Source organism: Haliotis cracherodii, unplaced genomic scaffold, assembly GCF_022045235.1.
Source record: "Haliotis cracherodii isolate W230 unplaced genomic scaffold, xgHalCrac1.p SCAF_8, whole genome shotgun sequence".
NCBI lineage: Eukaryota > Metazoa > Mollusca > Gastropoda > Lepetellida > Haliotidae > Haliotis > Haliotis cracherodii.
The window spans coordinates 24,357,449-24,376,713 of NW_027266341.1; the positions used below are offsets into that span (position 1 = coordinate 24,357,449).

Sequence of the window (19,265 nt, forward strand, 5' to 3'; positions counted from 1 at the left end):
GACAAACAAATGCAGACTGATAATGTAAAATAACCATTACCACCGAACTGTCTTTCCACACCATCAGTCACCTTGCCTTTAAAAAATAAGACAAACATGATTTGCTACCAGAGCAACTGTTTTGCTTTCAAAAGAGTAAGGAGCATTGAATGCAACCCGATCGCTGTGTAATAATGCAAACGTGCAGACCCAAATGTTCCGAGTGCAGGAAGTGGCAGAATGTGCACTTTTTCACGCCAAAAATGCAGTTTGGTGAGATATATGTGAGTTGTTGCTGTTCAGTAGCATTTACCCAGCAAATGTTTCCCTGAGATATCCTGAAAAAAATATACTGGAGTTTTCTCCCTTTGCAATAAAAAAATTCCAACTAATTATTGTATTTGAGGGATATTACTTCTATGTATCGGTACTATAAACATAAACCTTACAAACATATTTACTCACTTTTGTTTTTTGTATTTGAATGTACAGGTTTTTTTAAATTGAAATTATCTTTTTAAATATATTTATTGATATTAGAAAAGTGAAATGTCAAAATGTTTTCAAGTATTGTCTAAGTGTATGAGATTATTATATTTATCTGAATGTTATTATAACCCAGACCTGAAAGGGTAGGGATTATAATTACACCAAAGAATTCTGTCAGTCCGTCTGAGAGCATTTTTGTTGTTGTGACATACAACTTGAAAAATACTACATAGATTCTTTTCAAACTTGGTGAACACTTTTTATACCTATAGGAGAGGTGCAGCGCACAGTTTGATTTCAATGTTTGGATTTTCTGAAAAAATACAGCTTTTTTTCCCCCTTGGTTTTTTATTTAGAATTTGTTTACTAAAACATTTGTGCGTCATATAACTAGAAAACAACTTCATGGATTCTTTTCAATTTAGTGAACCATAATAATTTCAATACTAATCAAAGCAGTGCAGTGGCAAGTTTATTTTTAGTATGTGCGTTTTCTGAAAACAAAAAATGATTTTTTTCATGTTTTGAACTTAGAATATTTTATGACTTCAACATTTATGCAAACTTAAACTTAAAAACTACTTCATAGATTTTTTCCAACTGGGTTTCCATACAGTTTTCATACCAAATGGAGAGATGCAGTGTAAAGTTTGATTTTGACAAGTGGATTTTCTAAGAAAATATTGCTTTTTTCATGTTTTGAACTTAGAAATATGTTGGTATCGAAGTCGGGGGTATTAGTGAGCCCTGCTCACCTTTTGTCTTGTTTCTTCTTGTTAAGGCTTATAGTTTATATGGATTTCACTGAAAATGGCTTGTTGAATGATAATTTCAGATTAACCAAAGAAGTCAATATAATTTTTTTTTTATAATTTAAAATATTTTCATCAATCCGTTTCTCAATATGTCTGAGGTGGTGTTAATTTCTTCTAAATTAGAGCTATCTTAAAAAAATAAACATGTATGACAGACGAGTTTGCTTTAAGCTTTTTCAAACATATTTTGATTTAATATATCTTCAAATATTTTATCTTACTGATAATGGTTTCAGCTGCTGTTCACACAAGTTGATGTAGGATGTTATAGTGTTTATTGCATTAGGCAGTATCATCTACATCCTTGTATACACACAGATGTGTATGCAAACAACATCAGATCTGTCAGGACCATCAACAATTTGTTCTGAAGTTTATAACGGTTTGTAGAGACCTTCAGATAGTAGAGGAAGTGGCAAGATAGGCTAACTGTCTCTCTGAATTCCTGCGAGTATCTTTATGTTTATAGCACACCGAACCTTTCATAGGATGTCGAAATAAATGGCTTACACATTTGAACGGCACACTGTGGAGGATCTTTGTCAGTCTTTGTTTTCAAACTCAACAAGATGGAAAACAGATGTAGTTAAAGCCAAAACACAGCTCTCTTTATTTCACTGTAGAATGGTATTGACATTACCGTATTGGACATATTTCATGCTCTGACTGCTATTGACATTACCATATTGGACATATTTCATGCTCTGACTGCTATTGACATTACCGTATTGGACATATTTCATGCTCTGACTGCTATTGACATTACTGTATAGGACATATTTCAAGTTCTGACTGCTTTTGACATTACCGTATTGGACATATTTCATGTTCTGACTGCTATTGACATTACCGTATTGGACATATTTCATGCTCTGACTGCTATTGACATTACCGTATTGGACATATTTCATGCTCTGACTGCTATTGACATTACTGTATTGGACATATTTCATGCTCTGACTGCTATTGACATTACCGTATTGGACATATTTCATGCTCTGACTGCTATTGACATTACTGTATTGGACATATTTCATGCTCTGACTGCTATTGACATTACTGTATTGGACATATTTCATGTCCTGACTGCTATTGACATTACTGTATTGGACATATTTCATGTTCTGACTGCTATTGACATTACCATATTGGACATATTTCATGCTATGGCTGCATTTTGGAACCAGGTTTGTCACCACTGATCCATATTCTACTTTTGGTGCCAAGATATATTATGAAAAAAATCCCTCGGGCACACTAGAAACCTATGATGGATTTGAATCCCGGTGTGCTCCAATCATGTTTCTTAGTTTAACAGCACCATACCCGTGCTTGTGGGTTTCACCTAAACATCTGAGACCTGCTTCACTTCATGCTTTCTTCCCACAATAAGCTGACATGCCGTAATATAACTCGAATACTGTTCAAAGTGGATTTAAACCTAACTAAACATTGTAGGATAACATGCTTTGTTTTTACTGGGCAATAATGTTAATCTAAACCTCGATTTATATTTATTGATTTACATTATCCTTGGAGCCAACACTGTTTTTCAAGGTGACCTTGAGAATTGTGTTGTCCCTAAGGATAATGCTTTGGCTACCAGAAAAATGGAAACAAATATTTGGAGCCATTTAGCATCTGAAGAAAATGATATAAGGCCTGATCCTAGACTGGCAAACATCAGTAACTTGTTGGATTGTATCGCATTGTTATCCAACAGTATGAAGCACTGCTCACAATATCAATCTCCAGGTCAGAATAGGTCCCCAGCAACATCTACTGGTCCTTAGAGGCAACCAAATAGACCAGATGGTCAGGCTCTGAGTGAGTGCTTGGTTGCAGGGGTCCAGCTCATATGTGCCAGACATGTCCATTTGGGAATCTCAAATGTCCGGTTTAAAGTATTGCTTACCGGACATTTAAATTTTTTCTGTCCAGACATTTTAAAAAACAAACAACGCTACCTTCGAGGTCCAAATAATTGATGAGCGTTACTGTATCCCTTCAGCGAATTCAGGTGAATTGTATGAAATTTGATATAAAATATCACTAGACATGGTGATTTACCATTTATAATGTATTTCCCGCTCTCCAAGGCTTTGTTTTATCAAGGGGCGGTCGGGTAGCCTAGTGGTTAAAGCGTTCACTCATCACACCAAAGACCCGGGTTCAATTCCTGACATTGGTACAATGTGTGAAGCCCATTTCTGGTGTCCCCCGCCATGATATTGCTGAAATATTGCTGGAATATTGCTAAAAGCGGCGTAAATCCATACTCACTCACTCGCTCACTTGTTTTATCAAGTTGGTTGATTGCGTGTCATCGTACCCGACAGCATGAATCACTACTCACAATATCACAAGATTCGATTATTTACTAGTCGCCATCATATAGCGGGAATATTGCTGAGTGCTGCATTAAACAACCAAACAACAATGTAATATTAATCACAACTTTGCCGTGACCAGACTTGATTATTTATTGGCTGCCATCATATTGCTGAGTACTGCATTAAACAACCAAACATGCTTAACTAAAAACTCTTGTGATGATAATAGTTGTGACTTTTGAGGTCATCATCAAATCCTCTGGTTGCTACAGGCCTTGCATTCCAGAAAACAGCCTCTGCTGTTCTGTTATTCTTGGTGCCAAATTTGGTAACTATGGTAATCTGGATTAGGATGTCGTTTGCCCGCCTGGCTGTAGAAATCATTATATTAGGCCAAAGATGAGAAGCGCCCCAGCTCTAGGGGGGATGTATGTTTACATGGAACATGTGAGTGGAGGAATGAATTACTTTTTTGTGTTTGCTTCTGAAATAAATCTTAAAAAATCTTTGCCAACATATGGTTGGTTTCAGTTGCAGGAATTTTACACGAAGGAAAGAAATTGCATCCTTTGTTTTTGTGTATATTGGATGATAAAAATGGATCCAATGCTTCATCCATAATTTATGAATGTATAGTTTTTTAGAATGAATCATTTGTACAGCGATGGGAATGATACTTCATTGGTCTTTAGGAGTGGATTGGATACATACCAAAAATACTTGGATTAAAGTGAGTGAGTGTGTCAGTTGGGTTTAACGCCGCTTTTAACAGTATTCCAGTTATATCACGGAGTGTCAGCAGGTCTAAGACGGTTACCACTTCGGTGAAACCCACAAGCACGGGTATGTTGCTGATAAACCTAGAAACATAATCTGGGTGAACCAGGATTCGAACCCACAATCATAGGTTTCTGGAGTGCCCAAGGGACGCAACTCTGCACAGCGAATTGCGAGGCCCTAGACTACTGGGCAACCATGCCCCCACTTTGATTAGATGTAAGAAAACATTTTCGTCCACTTTTATGAAGAAACAATATGTTTCAGCATGGGGCAGATAAATAAAATTGTATGTATTGAAAAAGGCTGAAAAAATCATTTGCAGCCCCTGGAATCCAGGAAGATAAAATGGATGACTGTAAGGAAAGTACCACCAGTATCCTCATTCACACACATAGTTTAGCCATACCATACAGTGGTGGTCATAGAAACCAATTTAATCCATTTAGAAAAGAATATATGTTTATTCAAATTATTAATGTCATTTTGTTACTTTCAAGGTGAATACGAAAAGATCTGTGAAGTTCGTCTGACCAATGACAGCATCTATGAGGAGGACGAGAAGTTCCGCTTAGTACTTGGCAACCCACTCAGTCCAGGGTTTGGTATCGCCAAGATTGGAGAGAAGAACTTCACAACCATCACAGTCAAGGACAATGGAGATAGTGAGTTGACTAGATAGTGTTGACCTTACAACAATGAACATACTGTTTTGATGGCTAGTATAAACCAGTGTTAAAAATCTCCCGATTTATACATATAACTTGTGAGACCTCCAACATTGAATGCACTATATGCTTCTACGTTTGACAGTGGGGGGACACAGGTTAAAGAAATGTTTTGTCTGACACGAATGGACCGCCTCTGTGGTCTCGTGGTAGAGCATCCGCCCAGAAAGCAGAAGGTCCGGGGTTCCATTCCCGGTATCATACCAAAAGAAGTTAAAAGATGTTACCCTGTCTGGCAATCGGCACTAATGGGCTAAAACAAGGACTGGTCGGCTCGGAGTCAGTATACTGTGCCTGAGTGGGGTATTCATGTTAAACTGTGACATGGTATCCCAGTGTGCTAGCACTATAAATCGGTCTGGACTAGTACAAGTAGCCAAACACAATTACATGCACGTCGCTACATAAGACAAATGGTTTTCAATACTGTTGTGAGCTAGAAATGCTGATTATGTTATGTTTCTTGCTCAATTAAAACTGTAAGTTCCAAATCCAGGAAATTTGAAAGTACAAGCTATGTAGCATAAATGAAATCATATAATATATCAAAATGCATTTGAAGCCCAAATACTGTATACATGCAGCCATTATTCCACATGATGTCAGGGAATGGTGGAGAACATATACAGTCTTCAGTTCTTACTTGGGACTGAGGTTTGGGTGGTCAGTGTGGTTTATGGCATATAGCACATAGGTCTTCCATGTTACACGTGTAGTATAGAAACATCACTTTAAACTTTCAGGTAGAGATTGAGTTGCTCACATTTAGACCAGATTCTCTCATTTTTGGGTTTAGGGATTTTGATAGTGAAAGATTTGGTCAGTAGATAGAAAAAAATAAACAAATAAAAGGCATGGTACAGGAATATTTTAAGCTTCTTAATAATAAATTGAAAAATAATAATCTGTTCCTGGTTGTTGTTGCTGTTGTTGTTGTTGTTATTGTTGTTGTTGTTGTTGTTGTTGTTATTATTATTATTATTATTATTATTATTATTATTATTATTATTATTATTATTATTATCATTATCATCATCATCATTATTATTATCATTATTATTATCATTATTATTTTCTGACAGCGCCATTTCAATGGCCATCTATTGTCAAAGCAATCTTGACCGTCGGTGGTAAAATATATAGGAAGTTTCTTAATTATAATACATCCTCTCACGTTCATCTGCTCATCTGTTTTGGCAGAACGATGGTTACAGAAAGTATTGTAATGTACATATGTTTAGCCTGAGCAGTAATATATAGGAAGTTTCTTAATGATAATATATCCTCTCATGCTCATCTGTTTTGGCAGAACGATCATTACAGAAAGTAATGTCGGAAAAACAACCGTAATGTCATTTGTAGCAGTCAGCGTAACGAGTGTGTGTATTACCCCTGTGAGTGAAATATGTATGAGAACGTGCATAATGGAAAGTACACCTCAGTTTCACAGTCTCTTGTATTGGGGATGTGCCAGGTTCAAAAAGCTTGTAAAGTTTATCACAGGAAAAATCAGCCCAAACTCAATTATCTTTTATTTTGTTTGGCTGCTACTGGTATGTGCCAAAAAAAAAGGATGAACTTTGAGATAAGTCGCAACACATGAATGTTATGGCTTTAATTTTGATTGATATGTTCACATGCAAGCTACACAAACAAAACTACATGGTGGAGGATTGATGCAACACAAAGAAAATTTTCACACCTGGGTCAACCTGTATATTTATGAGATCTGATTGGTACACGAGATATTGATGAAACTGTGTAACCCGCCTTGGACTGTAATAAATTTCTCAGCGGAGGAATAGATCTCTTATACCCCGCCATGAGCAAGTCAGGTTGCAAGTGAATTTCTGAGAGGCAGAACAAATCCTTTATTCAAAGCAAAAAGTAGAACGCTTTTCCCAAGTCAATGAAAATCATGTAACTCAGCTCAATAGAACTATTTTCTATAAATTTTGAATTTGTAGGAATTCTTTTACAATGTAAAATTGAAACATGTTGGTAAGATGAATTCGTTGCAGCAGGATCACTCAGGGTACATGGGGTTTTATGCCTCCCTCTTTAGGTGTTATACCACTCGCCTTCAACTTATAATGGTTAATTTTGTATAAACTTTATTTTATTTTATGACCTTCTCCGTGGTCTTGTGGTAGAGTGGAAGGTCCGGGGTTTGATCCCTGGCCCTGTCATATAAAAAGACGTTAAAAGATTGTACTTTTTGTTACCCTGTCTGGCGCTCGGCATTAAGGGGCTAAAACAAGGACTGGTCAGCTCGGAGTCAGAATACTGTGTCTGAGTGGGGTATTCATGTTAAACTGTGGCAGCACTATAAATCGGCATCAGTTAGGACTAGTACAAACAGCTACACAAACACATACACGTGCATGCACATCGCTATATAAGTGCAATAATCTTGGACGCGACGTTAAACCCAATTTCACCTCACCTCACCTCACCTATTTTATTTTATTTTTAAAAATGATTTCAATGTGTAAGCACTTGCTTTTTTGTGCTGCATAGTAGCTATACAAGTGCTTACTATCCTTTTTCACCCCATGGGCACCCAGGGATAGAATTGGTCCGCAGTAACTGCAGCTTGTCATGAGAAGTGACTGTATTGACACTGATTGTGTGACATCATACCCCAACATTGGTCAATGCATAAAATGTCAACCTCAGGTATGTCTGAACCTGATTATTAACAAACTGCTGTGATATTACTGGAATACTGCTGACTGCAACATTAAACAACAATCCAACCAAACAATGATATCACTATTGTATGACATATGTTGTCCTTCAGAATCTGTGGTCATGTTTGAGAAGACCAAGTTTGTGGTGAAGGAGCCCATGTTTAAGGAAGAGACGTCCATCGTGAAGATCCCAGTGATACGTGTCGGAGACGTAGGCGAGACGGCTGTCGTCACTGTCAACACCAAGGATGGATCAGCTGATGCTGGCAAAGACTACAATGGCATCTTCAAAGGTAGGTATCAGGGTAGACTAACATTTAGTCTCTGAAATCTTATATAACACAATATCCTTCTTGACTCTAAAAATAAAAAAAATTCCCTCTGCATGCTGATTTCAGAATAGAGCTAGCTTGAGCTGGCTAGACTTGCTTTTGTATGCATATCTAGATTATTATTTTTTCATAAAATAAATATATTCCACGGTCATGGTGCAGGACTAGTATTAGGGCGGTCGGGTAGCCTAGTGGTTAATGCGTTCACTCGTCACGCCGAAGACCCGGGTTCGATTCCCGACATGAGTACAATGTGTGATGCCAATTTCTGGTGTCCCCTGCCATGATATTGCTTGAATATTGCTAAAAACGGTGTAAAATCAAACTCACTCACTCAAAGGTATCAGATCATCAGCCTGTGTTTATTAATTCTGGAGATACACCTTATTACTTATGCCTATACATGTCACTGATATTAATAGGTTTAGTTAAAGTTTTTTAAGTGTAAACAATCATTGCATATCTTATGTTTTAGAGGTTTATTATTCAATGAATGTTTTACTTCAGTGCTGACATTTGGCAAGAATGTGTCGAGACAGGAAGTGGAGATCGAGATATTGCATGATGGGAAAAAGGAGATGAGAGAGGTATTCACTGTCCATCTCAAACACAAAAGTGGTGTCGCGGAGATCAAGGTGAGTGTCCCTGTGGTGTACACTGTTCCAAACTAGACATGGTCGACACTTGAAAAAACTTTTAATTTACTTATAGGATATTATACTTGATTTGTGAAATTTGAAGCACAAACAAAAACTTCTAATTCTTGCAAAATACTACACCTCTATCACATCATTCTCCTGATGTGATAGAGGTGGTATTTCTTAGAATTATTCACAATGATAACTATTGTTATTTTATATTTTTTTACATAACCTATCTCAAACTATGCATAGTATATAAATATACAACTTAATGTAAAATTTTCACGTTTGTACTTTTGTTGAGACTTTTATTTCCAGTGTATTTTTATTAAATCAACCTCAAGTCATCTCTGAAAATGTTTATATTCTTATGGCATAATTAGCAAGAAAATTAACCAATTAAACACATTTGTTCAATACAGTGTCTGACTGTTGACTTATTTTTTTTCAGAATCCTAAAGTGATGGTGTTCATTGAGGAAAGAGTGAAAGTAGCTGATGTGACGTTCCCGTCACGCCCTGCTGTGGTGTCACTCCGAGACTATGACAGTGTCACCGACACCCTGCGCAGCCCCATACAGGGCTACCCCGTCGTCTGTGTTACAGTGAGTAGATGACATCTTCACTACTGATCCAGGGGCAGTCGGGTAGCCTAGTGGTTAAAGCGTCCACTCGTCACGCCAAAGACACGGGTTCGATTCCCGACATGGGTACAATGTGTGAAGCCCATTTCTGATGTCCCCTGCCGTGATATTGCTGGAATATTGCTAAAAGAGGCGTAAAACCATACTCACTCACTCACTCCACTACTGACCCAGGGTCCACTTGCACAAAGCAACCTTAGCTCTACGATGATCGTAACTTCCCTACTCTAACATAGATTTGCGATAGTCATAAGCTTTGATCACTTTGTGCAAATAGTCCCAGGGCCTTGTTCCACAAAGAGATCTTAAATGCATCTATCTTAACACCCATACTTAAACATACTCTTACGATATGATCACTTTGTGAAAATGGTTCCAGAGCCTTGTTCCACAAAGAGATCTTAAATGCATCTATTTTAACACCCATACTTAAACATAGTCTTACGATATGATCACTTTGAGAAAATGGTTCCAGGACCTTGTTCCACAAATAGATCTTAAATATAGCCATCTTAGCTCCCATACTAAAATAGACATGCTGCTCAATCGTGCCTTAAAGAGAATCCATCAGATAAAAATCAGCCGTATGGTCGAAAGACTTCCCTATTGGGATTCAGGAGCAGAATTGGTCTCACTGTTTTTGTGATAAATCAGAGTTGAGTGGTAATAATGACTGCTTGGTATTTTTGGCTGGATTACCATGAGAAACGACATCGTTATACCCATTGACTACTGCCTTTTTGGTCCTCTGACTTGATATGTTTAACAATGGCAAAATTATTTGTTTGTTTGTTGGGTGGTTGGTTTGTTTAACGCCGCACTCATCAATATTCCAGTTATATGACGGCGGTCTGTAAATAATCGAGTCTGGCCCAGACAATCCAGTGATTAATATCATGAGCATCTATCCACGTAATTGGGATCGATGACAAGCATCAACCATTAAGCGAGCCTGTCCACTCGATCCCGTTACTCACTTTTACAACAAGCATAGTCGCCTTTTATGGCAAGCATGGGTTGCTGAAGACCTGTTCTACCCCAGAATCTTCATGGGTCACAAAATTTATTTGTGTTGTTGCCCCTTAACTTCACTCTTGCTCTTCTCATGATCAATGGTGCAAACAAACCAATGTCAATGATATTGCTGGAAATTTGCTTAAACCATGCCCACTCACTCAATCACAAAATAATGGTGAGTAGTATGAACTCAAGTGTATGAGACCGCCTCCGTGGTCTAGTGGTAGAGCCTCCACTCGGCAAGCACAAGTTCTGGGGTTTGATCTCCGGCCTCGACATACCAAAAGAAGTTAAAAGATGGTACTTGTTGTTACCATGTCTGGCGCTGGGCATTAAGGGGCTAAAACAAGGACTGGTCGGCTCGGAGTCACTAAACTGTGTCCGAGTGGGGTATTCATGTTAAACTGCGGCATGGTATCTCAATGGGCTAGCACTATAATATCGGCATCAGTCTGGACTAGAACAAGCAGCCACACACCCACATACACAGGTGCATGCACGTCACTATGCACAACACTATATAAGTGTAAAAATCTGAATCATGACTTTAAACCCCATTTCACCTCACCTCTGACCCGTGAAGATCTAGGGTAGAATAGAATTGACGATGTGGACGCCACTGCATTGGTCACACAGCCAGGAGCAGACGGCTTCTCTGTCGACTGTGAGCCATTGTTCAAGGTAGGCTACAGGTCTATCATGGGGTTAGATTATGAATATTTTCATGAATATGAATATGTCTTTTTCATTCTACAAATATTTCCTATGTCCTGGACCTGTGAAGATCCTGGGTAGAATAGGTCTTCAGCAACCCATGCTTGCCGTAAAAGGCGACTATGCTTGTCGTAAAAGGCGACTAACAGGATCGGGTGGTCAGGCTCGCTGACTTGGTTGATGCATGTCATCGATCCCAATTGCGTGGATCGATGTTCATGATATTTATCACTGGATTGTCTGGTCCAGACTCGTTATTTACGGACCGCCGTCATATAGCTGGAATATAGCTGGAATATTGCCGAGTGCAGCGTTAAACAACAAACCAACCAAGCTCACATCATGTGTACGTTCTACAAGGTTCAAATAGCACTCTTTATTTCTACATATCTATTGGAAGATTAAATAAGGCACAACAGCCTCACTGGAGGATGATATTGTCCTGTATCACATTTCATGACTGTGCCTTCAATTACACAAGAACTAAAGTGTAACATTGTTGGAACTTTGTATCACATTTCACAATGGAAACACTATCACTCCCATGTCAATGAAAACCTGTGGATTGGGAACTCAAGCCTTCATGAAGCCTGTATCCTGTAGACAGATTTTTTTGTAAACATGTAGAAAAACAAATATCTCAAAGGGAAACACAAAGAATGCATTCATTCTTGTTGGAAAATGTTCCCACACATTGCTCCCTCATGCAACTGTGATGGACTAGGTCAAGCTTGTGACCAGCCACTTAATACAGGCAGGGTGGTCAAGCACCTGCTGACCTTGGACATTCCACAATCTGTGGAACAGTCCCCCAACCGTATTATTTTCCTTGCGGTAGTACTTCTTTCCCTAAATAAAGCAAGACTATATTTATCCCTGAATAAAGCAAGTCCATATTTTCGACAGATTCTGAATCTCCTATCTCACTGGGGCTCCTTTTCAATTTAGATGGAGTTGTTTGGTTTTATCAGAATTATACATTTTCAGAGTTTTAAATGTTTGTTGTTTAACACTGCACTCAGCAATATTCCAGCTATTTGACGGGGTGTCTGTAAATAATCGAATCTTGACCAGACAATCCAGTGATTGACATCATGAACATCTATGCAATTGGGATATGATGACATGCAGCAACCAAGTCAGTGAGCCTGACCAGCCGATCCCGTTAGTCGCCTCTTACGGCAAGCATGGGTTGCTGAAGACCTATTCTACCCCGAATCTGCATGGTTCTTTGGGAATGTAGAATATCCACATATTGCATATTATAAGTCATCTCTGCAAAAAAAATATAAGTTTCAATAATACTCATAGCCCCGCCAATTTCCCTACTCTACAGAGTGCCTGCCCTTAATCTTACCAAAAATGATTAAAAAGATAGAATATATGTGTTTTTATTGATAGTCGCCTCTTACGACAAACATGGCAATTGTGTTTCTAGGTTTGTCTGCACCATACCCATGCTTGTGGGTTTCACCAAAGTGGTAAACGTCTGAGACCTGCATCACTTTGGGCTTTCCTCCCACATTATATTGACACACCGTGATATAACTGCAATACTGTTAAACCCAAATCACTCACTCACTCACTCACTCACTCACTCACTCACTCACTCACTGTATATCCGTCCCTCCTGTCTCCAGCCCTGCAACCCCAAACACCCAGACTTCCTGAAGACAGGAGAGCTCTGCTCCAAGGAAGGCATCAACAACACCCTGACTCTGTTCCGATGGCGGACCTCGGCACCCACGGGTGCAGATGGTGTGTCCAGTGACCTCAAAGACGTGTCATCCAACACTTACTTTGCATCTACTAAAGGCATCGCCCTGGACAGTATCTACTTCTCTGGTGGTAAGTCAATTCTTTATTGTAGAACTTTCTCATTCTTTTTAGATTAGGGACCATCTAAAAAAATATAATCTCATTATTAATAATGGAAGTTATCCCAAATTTCCAAATGTTTGCTCATTCAAAACAAATTCAATATATGCATGTTTCATATTTTTTGTTGAGGTCCAATAACCCCTCACAGTTTTAACTGCCGGGACCACTCAAATTCTTGTTCAATAATTTTTGAAAGCATCTAAAACCATGATGGTTTTCAAAATCTCAATTAATTTATCACAGTTGCTGTTGCAAAAACATATGTTTGTGTATGGCTGCAGGGCGGTCGGGTAGCCTAGTGGTCAAAGCGTTGGCTAGTCAAGACGAAGACCCCGGGTTCGATTCCCCACATGGGTACAAAGTGCCCATTTTCCGGTGCCCCCACCATGATATTGCTGGATTATTGCTAAAGTGGCATAAAACCATACTCACTCACTCACTCTTCAAAGAATCCTCATTTATGTAATTGACAGGCAACTACATGTATATTTATGTAACTCATCCAAACATTGATATTTGGATTTTTCATCCGACATAAATGTAACAAATTGATTTTATTAATATGATGAGAGCAGCCTTTGACATGACCCCTGAGGCACGAGGTGGTTCAGATAGAATTCAATATGTCTGAAAAATTCAGTTAATTGCTCCTTGAAGGGTATCAGCATTGTCTGGTACTCACTAAAAGATGAGGGTTGTCTTGTGTTTCGGTCAAATGGTATTTGATATTACATCAAGATTATCGCGAGGCTTTCTGCAACTACTGGTTTGGTTTTATTAGAGCTTAACTGGCCATAAAAATTCTCGGTGTTTCTTTCTGAGAAGGGTGTTGGAGGCATACAGGAAAACAGTTACAATGTGACTCACGAAAATAAATGCTGTGATCCAGTAAAAATCTGGAAAGTTTACGATGTTTCACATTTTACTGCCTTACGGAGCAGACCCTTGTCACTTTGTAACAATAATTATTACTTTTAGTCTTTAAATATTCAGAACAATTTGGTTCATTTTTTAGTGGCTGCTTATTTCTTAAAATATTTTGTGTGTATCTGTTATAAACTTTGATATGTTTTACATTTCCTGTGAAACCTCTTAGCTTATGAAGATGATGTCTTTTGAACATATCTTATAGATGTATGATTTTGAACATGTCCAAGTTTGTTGTTAAATTTAACCTTACAACAAGATTTTTACAAGTAAATTTTTTACTTTTATTTTGTGTGAGTTTTGTGTTATCCTTCATAGAGTTACCCATGAATGGCGAAGTTTGATTTCTGTGATCATAAACTGAGACAGACTGATGTTTGTGTGTTCCAGGCAGCAGGATCCAGTGTGGAGCCCGTGCTGTCAACACCGACGGCGACCCCGGCCTCGAGCTCCTCAGTGAGCCGGTCACAGTCAACACAGACATGGGAATCTGTGAACCACAGGAGATGAACTCCATTGGCGCCGAGCCATTTACAGCCAAAGTCCGCTACACAGGTAGGTGCTGGGAGAGAACTTGTCTGATATTATATATTATATATTATATATGTATGACCAAAAATACATTTTCTTATCACTGAGCAATTGATTAACTGGGTCCTGTCCGAAATCAATTGCACACAAAAACAATACAATAAGACAGTTTGAAAGAAAATGGAAAAAAATTGGCAAATGAATTGTCTAATTAATATGTCTGTATTTCTTTTTAACAAGTACAATTTCCACTAATGTGCTATGAGGATTTAACTTCACACTTAGTTCATAAACATGGCAAATGTAGCCTGCCCGTTTCACCATTTGTGAACATTGTTGGACACCTGTAGCCAACTAAAATTTGCTGTCTGCTGTATAGGTATGTAATAAGTATACCACAAGACGTGTTATTCTATGTATAACTTTGTAATATCATATACCGAATTGAATAATAAATATTTAAGAAAACACACAAAAAACTGGGTCCTGTTCTACTAAAACCACCTGTGGTCTAGTGGTAGAGCGGATGCCCAGAGAGCGAAAGGTCATGGGTTCGATCCCAGGCCGCGTCATACCAAAAGACGTTAAATGATGGCACTTGTTACCCTGTCTGGCGCTTGGCATTAAGGGGCTAAAACAAGGACTGGTCAGCATGGAGTCAGTATACTATACACACGTCGCTGTATAAGTGCAATAATCTTGGACACAACGGACCTCACCTGTTCTACTAAACCATCTTAGTCTTAAGATGATCGTAATTATCTTACTTTAACATAGGCTTTACGATAGTCATAGCGCTAAGAAATGGGGCCCTGGTGGAGATTTTGGTTAAGACCGGGTCCTTAGGAACCTAGGAACCGATGCTTGTCTTGTTGGTAATGATAATGTTGTGGATCGTTGCTCATGCTTTCAGTCACTGGTTTGCCGCAGTAATATATCTGGAATATTGCTGCCTGCTGTTGAAAAACATTCACTCACGCACACAACTTAAAACCAAATGCAGCTTTACAATGATAAACAGTTGACAAAGGATCAGTAATGTTTCTTTGTTTATTTGTTGTTTAACGCCGCACACAGCAATATTCCAGCTATATGATGGCTGTCTGTAAATAATCGAGTCTGGACAAGACAATCCAGTGATGACATCATGAGCATTGATCAAAGCATGCATCAACCAAGTCAGCAAGCCTGACCACACGATCCCGTTAGTCGCCTCTTACAACAAGCATGGGTTGCCTTTTACAACAAACATGGGTTGCTGAAGACCAGTTCTAACCCCGCTCTTCACTGGTTGATCAGTAATGACTGAAATCCTGACCCACAAGCAGGGGTGACTAAAATGTGCTATGCTCTTTAATCCAGGTCCGGATGATCTTAAGTACCCCAACAAGGTCCGCGTTGCCGTGACAATCCCACACCGAGATGGCATGCTGCCGATAGTATCTACCCGACAACTGTCTAACTTCGAACTGACCCTGAGCCGAGACGGCACGCGTGTGGCCACACATCGTTGCTCCAACCTGCTCGACTTTGATGAGTACGAGACTGAGTATGGCTTCATCACCAACGCCACCAAGAACCCCAACATCATAGGCGAGACAGAGCCGTATCAGTACAGCGCAGACATCAGATCGAAACCAACCCTCAGGTTCTACAGGTAAGATCTCACATACTGTATTTAACATAAAAAATAATTACATGGTTCAGTACATTTCCAAATATAACAAAATCTTCTTATATCTCAAAGGGGAGAACTTTTCCATTTTGTTGATGGGATAATTTTAGGGAAAGCTGCTTACCGTATTAAACGCCCCACTCCAATAAACACTTCATCAATCTGTAATAAATCTTTATAAGCGCCTTGTCCAAAGTTTTAAAAATTAACATGACAGTCCATATTTTCATATGTGAATTCTTATGATTTATGATGATCTCTTATGTTTTCAGAAACCTGAACATGGACTCGTGTTTGTGGGAGTTCGTCAGCTACTATGACATGTCAGAGCTTACTACGGACTGTGGTGGAGAAATTAACACAGATGGACAGGTAACACAATTTGTTTACAGTAGGACTCGGGTGTGTCAGGCAACACTGAACTACTTTCCAACTACTGTCTGTAAATAAACAAGTCTGGACCAGACAATCCAGTGATCAGCATCATGAGCATCAATATCCTCAAAAACAAGTTATCAACCAAGTCACTGAGCCAGACCACCCAATCCTCTTTGTCACCTCTTATGACTAGCAAAGGTTGCCGGGGACCTTGTAGTCTTACCCAGAATTCCCACTGGTCACTTCCCAATATATTTTACATTCAATATTGTGGTTACAAATGTATAATTAAAGAAGAATTTAATAAAATATTGGTCATGACGTTTATTTTTAACATGGTGGACAGATTTTGATTCTGATAATGTTCAGCTAGTGGCATCTTGGGATTGTCTCCAGTATTTTGTCGGTGTCAGACCAAGTGGTTACAATGTGTCACCTGTCCGTGTGTCATTGTGACAACGTGAATCATTACTTATGCATAAAACACTATTCACTCACTCACTCTTTCCTTTCATGGAGACATGTAAATTTGCTGAAGGTGTTAGCATACACCATACTTGATCTGGCTTACTCAATGATATGTTGTGAGCGAGTTGGGTTTAATGCTGCTTTGAACAGTATTCCAGGCTATAACTTATGAATGAATAATGAATCTATTTTTCAATTAAGTTGTGATTCAGTTACAGAAATTCTAACTCCTGATTTCAGGTGATGTTTTATCATTAGAAGATCTACATCATACCCATTTATGGAGTAACTAGTTTAAACTTGAAACTATGGGGTGTTGCAGGTGCTGAATTCCAAGCAGTCGTATGTCTCGATGCGCGTACCGCTGTACGTGTCGTACATCTTCCACTCCCCCGTTGCCACCGGCGGCTGGACCCACTACGACATGCAGTCACAGTTACAGCTCACCTTCGTCTATGACACCGCCATCTTGTGGCAGAATGGAATTAGCTCCCCTGAGGGAGAGTCAGGACTTCAAGGTACTTTGGCCAAGGACAATGTCAAAGATAAAATATGTACAATGGAAATGTCTGATCTCAAATAGAAGTCTTGATGAATATGTGCACTTTAGATGAAGGATATTTTTGTTAAATATACAAAAATTTTACTATCTACAGTAGAGCACAGATAGAACAAACAAACAAAATCCCTCATTTATCTCCTCTATATTATCATATAAGATACAGGTATATAACAAACTCTTTACAGCGAACTCACATATATAGCATACTGATATCCGATCCCAAACAAACCCAAATACCACTTATTAGTGACGTGTATAGCAAACTGAGAGTGTCATTCAGTGTCAAGTGTCAGTGACAATTGACTGTACGCATCAGCAGCGAATCAACACAATCAGCGGGGATGATTCAACCTTGTCAATCCTGCTTTATGTTAACCCTACCTGTAATTGGACTAATCTTGTAAACATTAAACATATAAATTTCGCGAGTGTCCGTTCACACTTACGAATCTTATGAAAATGTTTTTAATTAAATGCTGTCAAGTGATCTCTGTTATTATAAGTCAATGCTGCAATTATGTATACTACTCAAAAGAAGTTAAGGATCACCTGATTTTTTTCATATTACAATAGTTAATCCCTCATGCCATGACAGATTAACATTACCAATATGAAAGAATTGGGTGATCCTTAACTTCTTTTGAGTAGTATATTTTGTATTATCCAGCGGAAGTTTCCAAGTGAAAACAAATATAACAATCTGGTTTCTTGAGTCCCTTGTAGTTCTTTCTATCCATGTTCTACTGTATTTTCTTTACATTTTTTATCGGTTTGGGCAAGATGATAATGATAAAGTAGCAGATATAATGTTTCTGTTTTACCACACCACTCTAATGCACTCCCAACACTCTCTACACTGTGATATGTTGTCAGGTTACCTGTACCCGACTACCATGAGGATTCGAGATGATGACCGCCTATCTGTCACATTCCGGACTGAGGCCAGATTCAGGGGACAGTTCGTTCTTGGACACAAAGGTAAGAGCAGTGATCCCTAACCATGCAGAGCTCATTGAAAACATAACTACTCTTCAAAAAGTAGGCCAATTTTTGGTTTACTTCTTCAGTTTGTAATTCAAATATTGTACAATTTCCTCGGCATAATGGAACTTGCATAAAAATATTCGTTCTCACAACAGATATTGAACAAAATTATGGTATTTCATAATATGTATGTTATAATATAGAGGATAATATTTTGTTAATGATAACATGTTAACAGTACACAGCAAATAAGTATACCAAGTACTGTAAATCATGAAATTATTGCAAGTGCCGACCCCAGCCCTAAGATGCATCATGAAGTTAGTGCAAGTGCCGACCCCAAGCCCTAAGATGCATCATGAAATTAATGCAAGTGCCGACCCCGAGCCATAAGATGCATCATGAAATTAATGCAAGTGCCGACCCCGAGCCCTAAGATGCATCATGAAATTAATGCAAGTGCTGACCCCAAGCCATAAGATTCATCATGAAATTGATGCAAGTGCTGACCCCAAGCCATAAGATTCATCATGAAATTAATGCAAGTGCTGACCCCAAGCCCTAAGATGCATCATGAAATTAATGCAAGTGCTGACCCCAAGCCCTAAGATGCATCATGAAATTAATGCAAGTGCTGACCCCAAGCCATAAGATGCATCATGAAATTAATGCAAGTGCCGACCCCGAGCCCTAAGATG

General features: G+C 38.7%; 1 protein-coding gene across 1 annotated transcript in view; it reads left to right on the forward strand.

Moving 5' to 3' along the window:
• Nucleotides 1-19,265, forward strand: part of LOC139449894 (FRAS1-related extracellular matrix protein 2-like) — a 219,343-nt gene that overhangs the window by 191,322 nt on the left and 8,756 nt on the right. Inside the window, exons 11-20 of the mRNA XM_071231483.1 lie at nt 4,894-5,058; nt 7,925-8,107; nt 8,654-8,781; nt 9,239-9,391; nt 12,802-13,009; nt 14,360-14,524; nt 15,863-16,157; nt 16,448-16,547; nt 17,344-17,539; nt 18,457-18,561. Coding sequence (XP_071087584.1) covers nt 4,894-5,058; nt 7,925-8,107; nt 8,654-8,781; nt 9,239-9,391; nt 12,802-13,009; nt 14,360-14,524; nt 15,863-16,157; nt 16,448-16,547; nt 17,344-17,539; nt 18,457-18,561 — 1,698 coding nt within the window. The remainder of the gene's footprint in view (nt 1-4,893; nt 5,059-7,924; nt 8,108-8,653; nt 8,782-9,238; nt 9,392-12,801; nt 13,010-14,359; nt 14,525-15,862; nt 16,158-16,447; nt 16,548-17,343; nt 17,540-18,456; nt 18,562-19,265) is intronic.